General features: G+C 31.4%; 1 protein-coding gene across 1 annotated transcript; it reads left to right on the top strand.

Annotated features, from left to right (window-relative positions):
• Positions 1-5,167: 5,167 nt before the first annotated feature.
• Positions 5,168-14,176, top strand: HELRODRAFT_107165 (hypothetical protein; the record flags this gene model as incomplete). Its single annotated transcript, XM_009024770.1, has 25 exons — positions 5,168-5,246; positions 5,358-5,661; positions 5,818-5,902; positions 6,065-6,226; positions 6,305-6,440; positions 6,575-6,680; positions 6,898-7,051; positions 7,431-7,613; positions 7,794-7,891; positions 8,082-8,241; positions 8,409-8,565; positions 8,842-9,029; positions 9,667-9,816; positions 10,110-10,241; positions 10,531-10,666; positions 10,823-10,935; positions 11,414-11,485; positions 11,551-11,650; positions 11,788-11,856; positions 11,973-12,119; positions 12,281-12,468; positions 12,641-12,805; positions 12,931-13,010; positions 13,124-13,311; positions 13,498-14,176. 25 exons carry the CDS (start codon positions 5,168-5,170, stop codon positions 13,956-13,958), a joined length of 3,813 nt encoding a protein of 1,270 aa, XP_009023018.1. The 3' UTR covers positions 13,959-14,176.
• Positions 14,177-16,066: the final 1,890 nt, after the last annotated feature.

Raw genomic sequence — 16,066 nt, 5'->3', positions numbered from 1 at the left:
ATGTCTACATTCATTGAGCAGCAGCGATATTGCTAGCGGCGTCACTTTAAGGTAAAATAAAATCGCTACCGCCACTTCTGAGAGAACATTTTTTTCACTTGATTGTGCGACGAAATCCTCCAATTAAAGAAACCTGGATTAAATGGCATTGTTTTAATTCTATTTCGGATCTGTTTTGTGCTTTATTTTTTTATTTTATATTACTTGGTATTCCGTATAAATTTTTGGTCTTAACTTTAGCACGTTGTTTATATAAAATTTTAGCACGATGCTTTTACTGGAACACGTGGTTCTAACTTTATTATGTGATTGTAACACGTGTTTAACCAATTCGGACAAATATAACTAAGCTTCGAATGTTGAAAACTTCTTCTTTCAGTACAAAACAACAAAATTTTAACTTAATAAACTGTATAAGAATATCAAAATCATTAATGTAGTAATATTTTTGCCGTACAATTGCAACTATTAACATTAAAGACAATTAATTTAATTTTTTTAACGCGCTTACGATAAAGTAGAAGATCAAGATCTCAATTTAAGTGGAATAGGTGAAAAATATTTCTACAACACTTTATATAATAGTTCGAAAAAAGTAACGGTAGCGGTTTAATTGCTACTTGTTCATTTAAGTAGCAGTTCTACATTTCACTTGCGATAGCTAACACGACGCTGCTTTTTATTAATAACGTTAATAACCCTGCATTTTTTATAATGGTAGCAAGCAACTGATCTACACATGCGAATTTTGATGTTCTTTTTGTGATCCATTCTTGTATTCATGCTTGTCAAAATTTACAATAAAAGTTTATGGCCGTAAAGGTTTATTAACAGTTACAAACCTCGGCCAGCGAATCATACCATTGGAATGTCGAAAAAATAGACTAATAATTTTTTCACTGTTAAGGCTAGCAATCTTGTTTGCACTAAGATCGAATCGTAAAACGAAGCAAGGTTTGAAATATATAAAAAAAACCGGGAAATATTGGTTGAATAAATTTTAATTTTATATAATTCCGCGGAACAGAGTCGGCGGTAAATGCTGTTACGTTGTGCAATGAACTGGTTCGAATGCTGACCGTCCAAAATAAATTAAAACGCTTGACTTGAACAGTGTGCACAGTTGCGTTATTATGTTATACACAAAACTCGAGGGCTTTCTGTGTTTGTTACAGGTGCTGATAAAAACAAAATAATTCTATCTACTCTGCTGTCATGCGCATGACATTGTTAACTCATTTTTTATACCGTGTGTATAATTAGTAAGTATATATATTGAAGTTTTCATTATAAAAAAATTTACTGAAAGCGGGATCGGCTGTATAAGGGCTACAAAACTATAGACCCGTGATCATCTATTTGCAGGCTCATTAGTATTCATCTATTCAATTTTATTTGAATTATTCTCATATCTCCGCTGATCATTATGGTTCTTTTTGCTTTTCGAAAGCCTTTCATTTAACATGCAATTAGAATATATATATATATATATATATATATATATATATATATATATATGTTTGTGTATTGTATATATATATATTTTATATTCGATTTATTTGAATTAACTTATGACCACATATATATATATATATATATATATATATGTATATATATTTATATTTATATATATATATATCTTTCAACACTTTTGTTAGTCCTATTATATATATATAACATATTATATATAAATATTATATATATATATATATATAAATTAACTTATGACCAAAAATATATATAATATATACATATATAATAGGACTAATAAAAGTGTTGAAAGATGTCGCTAAACAATTCATGAATCTATATAAGCAAGATGGCGTTTTGTTTTGGAGTGTTAGTCAGGTCGAGTTTGCTTTCGATTTGCATTTAAACGTATTAATAATTTTAAAATCACGAAAAGGTTAGCATGTTATTTATGTTAATTATAAAATATTTGTTTTTAAAATTATTTATCTTTTTAAATACCTGACATGCGATATACGGATATACTTTCCTTCTAACTAATTTGATTGAACTTGAATGTTTGAATGTAACAATGTATGTTGAATTGAAATGAAATCATATGAATTATATTATAATTATGATATCTAAAATTATTAAAAATGAAACCATGAGGTGGGGCGTCATAATTTTAGGCAAACAATAAAAATAAGATGCTTTTGTTATTATGGTTGTTATCCTTATCAGTTATCTCCTACGACCTACCTCCTACCTCGAGGAACTGGGTCTCTGGACACTAAACGAAGATTGATTGATTGATTATCAGTTATCTCCAATGCCAATGTTAAATAATAATATAATAATAAATTAATTAAATATTAAATTAAACATTAAGATTAAATAAACTTATTTTTGTGGTATCAATGTTACAGTGTTATCTGTAATAATATATAGTAAATTATAATTAGAATTATTAGATAATATTCAATTCATTTTTTAGATTATACTTATTACTAGTTATATTTATTTATACTATATTAATATTATTATATGATGAAGGTAAACAATTTTAAATTATGGTTAGAAAGTTGTAGTTATCTTAGACATACTAATTGCTAATTACTTACTATCATTATAATATAATGACGAATGTAATGATATTATAGATTATATTTTTTAAAAAGTATAAATGTTAATTTGCTTTCTATTAAATTTGAATAAAACAAATTTTTTAAAATTTTGCTTTTAGATGTCAGAAGATTTAGTAGAAGCTGCTTTGCAAGCTAGTGGAGTTGATTTTAAAGATTTTGTTGATGATCAAAAATTGTTTGAAAATCCTGTTTCAACGTCCAACATAAACCAACCACAGAATCAAAGTTCTACAGTAAAAGTTCAATTTATTTCTGACTCTCAACTGCCAACTCTCTCAGTAAATGCTAGTCTACAGCCCTTAGTCCTAAATAACAATAAATTCATACCATCAGTTCCTTTAGTATTCCAGAACCCCGTTAGGCCAAATATTACCATTCGCCAAGCCAGTCCTGTATTATCTTCTATAAAAACCTCACATATAATTCGTAATCCAGTTAATGAATTGGTGAATATTCAAAAACCGGTAACATCGGCAAACCAAAGATCATCTTCACCAGTAGTCTTGAAAAGGCTTTTACCAGCACCAGAGCCACCCAATCTACCCAACCCACCAAAAGTATTGAAATTGTTATGGAAAGGTCCTGCATCTAATGTACAGCCGCAAGCCGGACATCAAATTATCATTAACAGTAAACCCAATGCAGCTGTTGCAAACAATGGTGCTACCGCTAATAATGTGTCTGTCAAACAATTTAATCTACACAACAACCAAGTGTCGCATCAGCAAATTTCACCAAGATTACCATCAAATCAATTGGTCCCAATTAATGTTTTAAGCAGTGTTGGTGATAGTAAAAATAATAATTATATAGTCAACAACAAATGTGATAAACAAATAATAATAGCTCCTAATAAAAATTTTGGTAATTACGTAACTGGAAATAATGTACAAAAGATTATGTTAAATCCTGGCAATTTAATAAAAAGAAATAGCAGCACTCCACTAGTTAACCTTAAGAGTAGCAACCCAAATGGGAGTTCGGTTATTTTAACTCCTCATGATAACAAAATTACGGGGCCAGCGACAGACAAGAAAGTTGTGCTGAAGTCTGAGCCACTGAAATTCAACCATTTCATTCAAAATGTCAACAGCCCCACTTTACTGAATTTTAAGATCGAATCGCAACCCAATGTTGTAGGAGGAAATAATGCCGATAAACTTGATCAAAAAGTTGAAAACTCTAATGATAAGGAGGTTACATAGATTTTTATTTTTAATATAATAAAATTATAGGGTATAAATTTTATATATCAATCATAATTATATATCAGTACAATCTTATTTTACGTTGTTGCTAAAACATTTTTTTTTGAGTTGATTTGTGTCTCTGGCAGTTGTTGTTTTATTTTTATCATATGTGTTTGTTTATGCTTCTCGTATAAAATATGATAAAAATTACTGATCTTATCACTGCAAACTTCCATTTATTCAACTTATTTAGAAAGCTTATTATTATTTGGATTATAATAGGGTGCTCATCACATTTTCAAACCAATGGAAATGTATAAACTAAGTGACAAAATGTTATTTTATTTTTAATGTTTGATTGATGGAGTTTATTTATTTATCTTGATGGATCTATTACTTTTAAATTAGTTGAAAACAAGCCCACCTCAAGTCAAGTTTAAAATCGGAGCAGATGAGGAGGAAGAAAGTGATACAAAAATTGATGGTTCAGATCATCCAGAAGAAGAACAAGAAGATGAAGTTGATGAGGATAGCGATCTTTTTAAAGCAATTAGAGAACTCAATGAAATGAATGAAAAAGTCTGTTTTTAATCTGTTAATTTATTTATATTTTTACTATGTTTTGTTATAGTTAAAACACATCTTTATTTTTATTATTACAGGCAGTGGTTTATGAGGCTGAAATAAAAGCAAAAAAGGAAGAAGAAGAACGGCAGAAGAGATTACAACTTTTATTAGGCGAAGATGTTCTGATTCCCCCATCCAAAAACAAATCGCCTTCAAAAAATTCTTCTTCATCAACTATGTCTTCAACTGTGATAACAACTCCTTCCACCAATTTTCCATCAACATTTCCTATTGTAAACGACATTACCCAACAAAATTCTACAAATTGTGAAAAAAATGGTCCGAAAATTTTTATTTCTCCACCATTCGAAAATCAAATTGATTTAACAAGGGATGTTAGCAAACCATTGAAATTTATTGACTGCTTCACGCAGAGATTTGGCCTCAGAGCGATAAATTCTAACAATGCAGTCTTCAAGAACAATTTACCTCAACAAAGTCCAATAATAGGCCCTGGCTTCAGTAATCCTTTGCAACTGCACAACAATAATAACTTGTCAATGAGCAGCAGTAGTCCATCGTTGTATGTTGTCGAGAAATCTGGAAAGTATTTGCTGCAAGATGCAAATCACACATTAGGACAAGCAAGGAGTGCTTTATTAAACAGGGTCTCTATCTTTTTATTATTTTTGCATGTTATGTCATTTTTTGTTGTGTTTTAAAGATCTTTCATTTTATTGAACTTTTGGTTGCTTGGAATACAAGATTTTATGAATATTGCCCTATTTTCAGAGTAACTTACAAAGAATGAACATGAACCTATTTGATGAAGAGGTAGAAGAGGAAGAGTTGGGTCATGCTGAAACATACTCTGATTACATGCCAACGAAATGTTTGTGCATCACTTTGCTTGTCATTCACTGAAACTGATATTTGTTACTTGTGTAGTTGTGCATTGCTTCGTTATATTGTGTGATTTAGAATAAAATCCTCCCAACTTTAGTGAAAATGGGTTGCAAGCACCCTGACCCAGTAGTTGAATCAGCAAGCCTGTCAAGCGTCGAATCTCCTGATGTCACATACTGTTTATCAATTCCTGATATATGCATTGAAAGAGGTTTGCTTTCTGCAGTGCAGTTGGAGTCGATAACTTATGCTTGCCAGAAACACGAAAGTTTGTTGCCTAATGGAGAAAGAGTTGGTTTTCTCGTAGGAGATGGTGCCGGTGTAGGCAAGGGACGAATGATTGCTGGCATCATTTATGAAAACTACCTTTGTGGCCGAAGAAGATCGCTCTGGTTTGTTCTGTTTCTTATTTCTGAATATTTATTCTGCTGACTTTTTGTGAAAAAGACAGAACAAGTCTTTAGTATGTTTATTTGCAAATTTACTTTTTTATATGCTGATAGATTGTTTTAGGCTTATTTGAAAAATATTGGCTTATTTTTAACAAAAAGGTTAAGTGTATCAAATGACTTGAAAGTAGATGCAGAGAGAGACTTGAGAGATATTGGAGCTTCAGAGATTGAGGTTCATTCGCTAAATAAGGTGAGAATATTTTCATTTTATACACTTTTACTGCATTTTCTAACATCATTCAGTGAATTAACTTGATCAACCTTTTTTACAATATTTTGTTTTAAAATTAAGCTCTTAAAATTTGTGCTGTCTCACACATTTTTTAAAAAATAAATGTTATTTTTTTTAAAGTTCAAATACGCAAAAATATCTTCTCGAATAAATGGAAAAGTTAAAAAGGGAGTAATATTTGCGACGTATTCCTCTCTTATTGGAGAAAGCAAAATAAACAACAAGTACAGGACCAGGTTAAAACAACTCATACAGTGGCTCGGCAAGGAGTTCGATGGCTTGGTCAATAATATTTTTTATTTTTTTATTTTTTATTTATATGTACATCCATATTTAGATATTGTAACTAAATTTTTCCAGATTATTTTTGACGAGTGCCATAGAGCTAAAAATTTGTTTCCAAATGGCTCTTCAAAGCCAACAAAGACAGGCCAAACTGTTGTTGAATTGCAAAACAAACTGCCCAAGTCAAGGGTTGTTTATGCAAGTGCAACTGGTGAGTTTCACCTTTTTTAAAAACAGTGAAACTTCACACTACGATTGATTTTTGTTAACACTATAATGGTTCCATGCCTTTCTTTGTTTGTGTGCATATATTTGATTCAATCCGGTGTTGTTGTGCAAATGCAGGTGCGTCAGAACCACGCAACATGGCCTACATGGTGAGATTGGGTTTGTGGGGACCTGGTACACCTTTCAGGGAGTTCAGTGACTACATTCAGGCAGTTGAGAAAAGGTTAATTATTAAAACAATATTTATCTCTTTTCATTTTTTCAAATGACATTCTGACATTGAATGTTGCACACTGAACAGAAATTAAATTATTGTTTTTACAGCTAATCATTACTTATTGTCAAATTTTTTAATTAAACATTAGTTATTTACAACACTGTATTCCATAAATAACTGCAATAAAATAAATGACCCATTGCTTCATTGGTTGATTGCTCAGAGGTGTTGGTGCCATGGAGATGGTTGCCATGGAAATGAAGCAGAGAGGCACGTACGTAGCAAGGCAGCTGAGCTTTAAAGGGGTTTCATTTCATGTTGAGGAAGTGGAGATATCAGAGGAGTACATCAATGTCTACAATAAATCTGTACAACTTGTTAGTTCTCTCTCTTTTTATACAGTTTTTTGGTTCTAATTATTTCAACTACGCAAAAATTACTTTTTTTAATTGTTCAAGTTATCTATATAAAAACTTATAATAAATTTTAGAAAATAGCAATGTTAATTTAATCAATGGCTTTCCACATTGCTATCACTTATTGGTAACTGCTACTTGCTAATTATGATCCACGAGTTACCCTGTCCTTGTCTCAAATTGTACCCATATTTTATCAAATTTTCACGTGTGTGTTTTTGCAATGAATTTTATTAATTCATAATCTGCTTTCATTGTTTGTAAAACATGAATGAGTTTACTAAATTTAATAGTAACATTATTAGATATATAACAACGTTGGGTGATGTAATTTATTTAGTGGGTAGAAGCTCGGGATAAGTTCCAACAAGCAGCTGAATTGTTGGGAATAGAAAATCGAGTCCACAAAACAATGTGGGGCCAGTTCTGGTCATCACATCAGAGATTCTTCAAGTACCTCTGCATTTCTGTCAAAGTTCAACACTGTGTCAGTCTCGCCAATGCTGCAATAGCCAAAGGCAAAGTTTGTAAAATTTCATTCTTTAAATTTATTTTTGATCTTTTGTTTATTTGATTGTAACAGTATTTTGAATAATTGAATTTTTGTTTGTTTGAAGTAGGTGCAAACAGTTTGAAATAGTTTGAACATTGAACATTTGCCGTTGTAATGATGATTCAAATTTTTCAACATAAAATGTTTCAGAGTGTGGTGATAGGATTGCAGTCAACAGGTGAGAGTCGGACGCTGGAGATGGTAGATGAGAAGGGAGACGAGCTCAATGATTTTGTTTCCACTGCCAAGTATTTCTATTTTTAATTAACCTTTATTCATCTTAGCATCTAACCTTTTTACAACTAACTTGTAATTTGAGCAGATGTATATTTATATTGCAAAGAGCAGTGCAGTGCAAACATTAAATTTATATGAGAATTTTATAAAAACTATGTTAAACGATGACACAAAGTTGGCACTTTGTTACTCATTTAACAGAGGAGTATTCCAGAAGTTGGTTGAGTCTCATTTTCCGAGCCCCGATAGACAAGGAGCTGTGGAGTACTTCACGAATGGAGGATTGCCCCTGTCAAGCACAGTAAACAATGTGAACAGTAGAACATCTTCACCTTCAGTTATGGCCAGCAACAAGAGGAAGGTGGATGCTGGTTAGTATTTTTTTCTCTTCAAAGAACAATAAAAAATAATTTCTTCCTTAATGTTGCAAATTAGTTTTTTTTAAATTATTTAATTAATATCAACTTTCTTTATACATTTTAAAAATGTTAAATACAAATTTTCTATACAGATCCATATTGTTCAAAGAAGATGAAAATAAACAGTTCAGATGAGAATGAAGATGACGATGATAAGTCATCATCATCTGATGACGATGACGACGACGAAGACGAAGACGAGGATGATAGTGACAGATCAGAAAGTGATTCAAATCCCTTTGCAAGAGCCTCAGATAGTGATGATGGTGCTGAATTGCTTTCATTAAAAAAAAATTAACATTTAATTTCTTCAATTTAACATTTAAATGTTACATATATATATATAATATGTGCTCCATCAGACCAGAGATAGCACGAATTAGTATTTATTAAAAATATATGTTGCTGCAATTTACTTAGAACCATTCCTTATTAAGTAATCTTAAATTGATTAACTTATGCAGTATTAGACATCAGTATATTATGTGTAATTGTTTTACTTAAGGTGCTAACATTCTAACTCAAACTAATCATACTTACAGATGTTCCTTGGATGAGGAAGTCAAATAAGAAGAAAAAAAAGAAGTTGAACAAGAAAAAGGTGAAAAAAAATAAAAAGAAGAAAAAACGTTCAGGCAAATCGAACGGCAAATGTGATGATGATGAGGATAATTCTGGGAGTGAGGATGAAAATAGCGATGAAGATGATGATGAGGATTATGATAAAGATGTTGACAGGATCCTTGAAGCATTCAAGAAAAAGGAAATTCTACAAAAAAGTTGTTAGTGGTTCAGCTTCATTTGTATTTCTTTTTTTTATTTATGTCATCTCATCAATATGTCATCTCTTTTTCTGAAAGTTTTAATATTTAATTTTAAAAAGATTTTTTTACGTTGTGTGTTGGTGTATTACATATACGGTATACACGTTGTATATATTGTGTTCATAAACTCAATCTTCTAATGGATTCAAATTTCAAAAATTTAAACCATAAGAATACCAGTCTGAACTTAGGTAAAATATGCGATCATATTTTTGTCTATGATTTTCAATTCATTTATATTTTAAAATCTGTTGAACATTTCTTTTTTTTTTATAAAATGTTTTATAAATTGGTATGTAAATTTTTTTTAAATGTGAGCATGTTTACTTCTGATCTTGTTTTTTGATTGTTTAAAAAATTTCTCATCTTATATTTCAACCAGTTTACTGTGATAATATATTTTGATTAATAATAATAAAATTATTTTTTTCATTTTCATTAATTATTTAACATTTTTTATTCTCAGTTTTGATTAAATATATTTGTTAATGCAGCTGCTGTATTAAATTTTTTAAACAATTGCTTGCAGCTGTCAAACGCGAGAACAGCGTTGATAATTATGCTAACGTTGAAAAAGTCTTGAAATTGAAACAACAACTGTTGGATAAGATAGAACTTCTAGGAAGAGTTTTGCCCGCCAATGCACTGGATGATCTTATTGACAAGTTGGGAGGAACATCTCATGTTGCCGAGGTCTGAAGTGTTTGCACATTATTCAAATAAAATTTAATATGTAACCACATAGATTGATTTTGGTATTTACCATGTCAAGTTTAAAATATTGAATTTTCACACGGTTACAGATCTAATTGCTTAATGTTTGGATTGTTTTTTTTTCTGCTCGTTTATCTTACTTAATCTTACAGTTTCTGCATCTGTCAGATCCTGATTTAAAAAAAATAATAATAAAAAAAAACTTGATTTAGTTTCAAATGAATAAGATAACAGAACAAAATCATCAAGCAAATGTAAAACATTTCTTGCAGATGACTGGTCGAAAGGGTCGCATTGTGTGTCTGAAAGATGGAACAATCCGATACGAAAGGAGGAGTGAGATGGATGTCCCACTTGAGATAATCAACCTCACTGAGAAGCAGAGGTTCATGGATGGCGAGAAGGTTGGTCTCAAACTTTGTGGCAAATACAGAACAATGTTGTACTTGTAATTGTGTTGTGAACGTATTATTAAGGTGATTAAATTTAGGGACATTTAATTAAGGTGATCAGGCGTTGTTTAAATATTAGCATTGGATTGGCTTCTTTGTTCATTCCTTTATTCAATTTTTATCTATTTGTATTTATAATTTTTTTTTATAAATTTTGCTAGAAATGCTTTTTACACTAACAGTGATTAAAATATTTTTATTTTAATGGACATAATTTAATCAATCAAACCAATTCGTGTAGGATATCGCCATTATATCGGAGGCAGCCAGTTCTGGCATTTCCCTGCAGGCTGATCGAAGGGTAGCCAACCAAAAACGGAGAGTCCACATTACTTTAGAGTTACCCTGGAGTGCCGATCGTGCCATTCAACAATTTGGTATTGTATTTCCTATACCATCTACATTTTATTTTTTAATTAAGAAATAATCAGTCTCAAATAATGGACTCTAAGATGTCATCATACTTTTTATCAGTTTAATTTTTATAAATGTTACATTCTTTTTAAGCAAAATTTGTTTCTAAATATTTTTAGGGCGAACTCATCGATCCAATCAAGTTAGCGCTCCAGAGTATATCTTCCTCATTTCAGAGCTTGCAGGGGAAAGGAGATTTGCTTCCACTGTGGCAAAAAGACTTGAGTGTCTTGTTAGTTGTGTGGTGCTGCTATGTTACCGATACAAAGATATTTTTGCTTTTAAAACAACATGTCATTTAATGAAATGCAGAGATTGGTTAAGTAATGTTAAATTCAAATAGTATGTCATTAGTATAGAAGGAGTCAAGTAAGGCAAGGTTGACTTGAGCTGTCGGAGTAAATAAAGAAATTTTGTATCAACAATAGGGAATGATTGCTGAAGGAAAAATAATAATTAAATAAATTAATGAATAAATAAACAAATAAATAAATTATAAACATTTAAAAAACTAACATAATTTTCTTGTAATCACTTCTGGCTCTTAGCAAAATTAATTGACTTTATTTGGTGGGATTGTTCTAGATCAGAGATTAGAAAATAGAGGGTGGTTTTGCTAATCTCTCTAACATTTTTACCCTTGTTGAATGGTGAAATCATAGATGCACTGCTGATGTGAATATAATATACATCGAATGTATTTTATTCAGGGAGCGCTGACCCAAGGAGATAGAAGAGCCGCCGAAACTAGAGATCTCAGTCAGTTCAATATTGACAACAAGGTTCGCCTGTGCTGTTTGTTTTCTTTGTTTATAATGCTTTGGCTAACTCTTTTTATACTGTGCAGTATGGTCAGACAGCGTTGGAAGCCGTGATGAAATCAGTCATAAGTCATGACAATGCTCTCGTCCCAACGCCTAGTCATTATTCTGGAAATTTCTTCCATGGTAGGTGGCCATGTGTTTGCTGTGGTTGTTTGTCAAAATTTTCATAACATACTTGTTGTTACGCACTGAAATTTTGTTGATGGTTGCTGTCTATTCAAATTTAAAATCTTTTGCATGCATTTAATTTCTATTTTTAGATGTTCAAAAAAGCCTTGTGGGTGTTGGACTCCTAAATCCTGCTCAAACTGGGTTTTCATTGGACAAAGGTATCAATTTCGATGTTTCACTCTTGCATTGTAGATTGTTAACTTGCTGTGCTAATTAATCGAACGAAATGAAATGTAATATACAGCAGTTGAAATTCACTTCAAATTTTTCACAGAGTCATACAACATCAGCAAGTTCTTGAACAGAATTCTTGGAATTGAAGTTGAAACTCAAAATGCATTGTTTGAATATTTCACAAGTACGATGAAAGCCATTGTGATGAAGGCTAAAAGAGATGGAAAGTGGGATCTTGGCATACTTGGTTAGTTCTTCATTATTTACAAATAGCAAAACCTATGTGGGCGTGTGTGTGTATGTGTTTGTTTAATGGATGTATAGACACTCGTTCGTTATTAAAAAGGGGAGCCTAAAGGATGTGATCCATGTTCCATCTAATTTACTGTAAAATTGTTAAAAAAACAGATTTAGGCTCATCGGGAGAAAAAGTTGTTGAACAGTCCTGCAGAGATTTTCATGGATTATTTTCTGGATTTAAGACAAAAGTGACCTTGAACAAAATCAGTGTTGAGCGAGGTTTGAGCTGGGCTGATGCAGAGCGACTCTCCGAGTTACATATTGGAAATGAAGATGGCTTCTATGAGTCTAAACAGGTATTTTTGCTATTTTAGTTTTTTTGCTATTTTAGTTTTTTGCTATTTTAGTTTATTTGGTTTTTGCAGTCTAAAGTGTTTATCTAAACCTTAACCCTAACCCTTCCAGTGTAAAATTGTTTATCATAATTTTGTATTGTAATTTTATATTGTAAATTATATATTATTGCAGAGTTTTGTTGACAACCGACGCTTGTACGTCTTGGCGCTCTCGACAAAGCGTCAGCATCATTCTTATCAACATAAAAAGGAACTGTTGTTCAAGATTTACAAAGCGAACACAGGTTTACAATCTAATTTATGGACTCTGCAAGAGCTGAAGAAGAAGTTCAACAAGGTTTGTCGGTACTTCTGTTAATGTCTACATAAATTTTTAAGCGCTTTTTTTTAACAAAATCAGACCTTGAAATTATTTTCTGTAGCATATAAAATTTTTCAAACCTTTGTTGAAATGGTGAATAGGTGTTTGATGCTGAAAGAGTCAAGCAGTCGTGGGAGGAACAGTACAACTTCTCAGAACACCACTGCCTTCATGTTTTCCAGTCAGTTATTCGAATGTTTCTTGCATCATTCATAATTTTCATTCACTGCATTCACACGAATTCATACTTTATGAGTGTACGTAATTTCAAAAATATCTACCATTTTTAACAAGGTATGGTCAGTGTCACAAGGCCTCGACTTGTGAGATAGGTAGGAGATCAAGGATATATCATGTGCTTAGTGGCAGTGTGTTGAGTGTGTGGACCAGTGTTGAGCGTGTACTTGCTTCTCTGCCAACTGGGCAGGCCTCGAGGATGCAAATCATTCGTTTGCGAACCACTAACAATAGAAGGATTGTTGGTCAGTCATTAGTTTATTTCAACTTATCTATCTTTAAATTTTTTGAATACATGCTATCAAACATGTTGTCATCTTTGAAAACCAAATAATATTTTTGAAGATTTTGATTTAAGATTGAGATATCACTCAAACAGTAGATAGCATGAATTAAATCCACTTTGCAAATAATAAAAACTCATTGCACAGGTACGCTGATCCATCCAGCAGCCATCGAGCCACTGACTCAACTCCTGTCATCTGGCAGGATAGAGGACAACCATCAGCAGTCAGCTTTGCCAGCGGTTCAGCACCAACCATCTGCATCTCTGTCCATGATGTCTGTCAGGAACAACATGCCCAACAATTTTCACAGCGCATCAAATTTATTGAACCTCCAACAGAATCAACAACGTCGTATGTTACTGCAACAGCAACTAAGACCTCAGTCTACACATTTACAGCAGCAGCAGCAGCAGCAACAACAACAACAACCATTGTTGCAACAGCAGCAGCAGCAACAACAACAATTGTTGCAACAGCAACAACAGAACAAGTCACTCCAGCAACAGTATTCACAGCAACAACAGCTTCTACAGCAACAGCGATTACGAACAACTCTACTACTCAATCCGCAACACAATCCAAGTTTCAATATTAAGTTTAGATAGTAATTGTATTACTTTCAATGTCAGGTCATTAGCACGATTTGTGCAAATTTTATAAACTGAAATATTTTTGACAGTCACATGGTTGATAACTCATGTTGATAGCCTGTATAAAAATTTTCTGTACATTATTGCGATAAAGTTCTCAGACTTATAAATTTCTATCTTTTTTTACAGTTTTTTTTTATTTTTCATCATAACCGAAATAAGTCCATGTAAAATATAGTGTTCATACTTAAATAAATGTAAATATTAGTTCTTGTCTTAACTTCATGTAAATAAGTTATAACGTGTAAATGGTTATAACAGTGTTATAGCAGTTTAATTTTCCATCTTGAAAGTTTTAATTTAATTTATTGTAAGTGTACAAAGTCTTGTAAATACGCCGTTTAAAAGTTGAGTTCTGCATTATTATTCTTTTGTTGGCACAAATTTGTGAGCAGTTCAATTGGTGTAATGAAAGCATGTTGGCCTGTTAAACCTAAATGTTTCAATATTTAAATGGTGGTTGAATGTGTTTTCATTATTCTACTGACTCATTCTTTGACAGTAATTATCGCCTTTTTTATTTTTCCAACAAAACATAGTTTTAATAAATAGAACCATTTAACGTTATATTATAATACTATTTATTTTCAATAAACGTGCTTTATAATTGAAATAGAGCTTGTTGGCCTGATGAAAATTATGCGTGTATGTCTACTTGCTTGTGTGTCCGGCATGCGTGCGTGTGTTTTTAGCGAATTATTTGAATGTGCAGAAAAAAGTTTGTGATGACTGATAAATTAAGTAAGCTTAAAATTCAGAAGTCAAGAGCTTGAGAAAAAGTCGTGACTCAATATTGCCAGATTTGTCAGCACTTGAAGACTGAGTCAAAAATAATTTTTAAAGAATTCAAAACGTGCAACCGCGCGAATTAGCGAACTCTGGCTGACATGTAAGTTAGCTGGTGCTGGTGCATGCATAAAACCTCTAGTCAAAGTGCTCCAAGCATTGAGGGTGAGAGGGTGATGGTTACGATGATGACATAAATGTTTTTATTAATATATATATATATATATATATATATATATATATATATATATATATATATATATATATATATATATATCTTTCATATATACATGAGTTGTTCTATTCAAAATTAAAATTTAAGTTGATAAATTATAACTTATTTTCGGATCATGTTTTTATATTAAGGTCATGGCCTGATTTATCTAAGTTGTCAGTCAAATAGTAATGTTTTTTTTATATATATGTTTGCTCTAAAGGTTTTATTTATTTTTTGATATTTGAGAATTCACTGGTTTGGTTTTTCATAGTCTACATTTTATTTTAAATTCAGTTAAAAGAAGCAATTAGAATTTTGGAAATGAAAGACTTGAATGATGATCTAATATTCTCACATCACTAACTGTTTTATGAAAATTCTTTATTTTGCTAGGGAATATTATTTTTTCATTACTTCGTAGTATCTTTGTTATCAACTTCATTTTACTCCTACATTTTTTCAACAGCAGAATTGCACATCATTTGTTAGAAAAACATTTAAATCTTTACTAAACTGTTTTCCAAACATACATGTTGGGACAAAGAAGGGGTGGTTCGCATTGCGCTGATGTCATTTGTTGGGGTAACGATGGTGCTTTTTTTATCATTAAGTGTGCAAATCTTACGGTTTTAGACAATATATTAAGAAATACAAACGCATCACATACACCCGCACATATTAATTATTCTTAGAATGATCCTAAGATGAAGGTCAGCTTGTAAGTAAATTATTTTTGTTTTTACCATCTTGTACTTATATGAATCAGGACACAATGACTAAAGCCTGTTTAATACTTCTATAACCAATGTATCAGAAACTATTCCAAAAGCTTTTCAATGTACGCAGTTTAATGTTTATTAAGAGATTCTTCTAGTTCGCCCTCCAAGTAACTAACGTCCATTTGACGAAATATTAAAACATTATTAATTCCACTCAGTAGCGATTGTTTTCAATATTAATATGCAGAAATTAATTTTTAAAATTGTTATTCTTGAATTTTTTGCTGGAAAAGTATTGAAATTTAGATGTAGGGAAGAAATTACTGAAGAAGTGATTTTCC

The sequence above is a fragment of the Helobdella robusta genome (assembly GCF_000326865.2).
Source record: "Helobdella robusta unplaced genomic scaffold HELROscaffold_4, whole genome shotgun sequence".
NCBI lineage: Eukaryota > Metazoa > Annelida > Clitellata > Rhynchobdellida > Glossiphoniidae > Helobdella > Helobdella robusta.
This window is presented reverse-complemented; position numbering and strand designations above follow the sequence as displayed.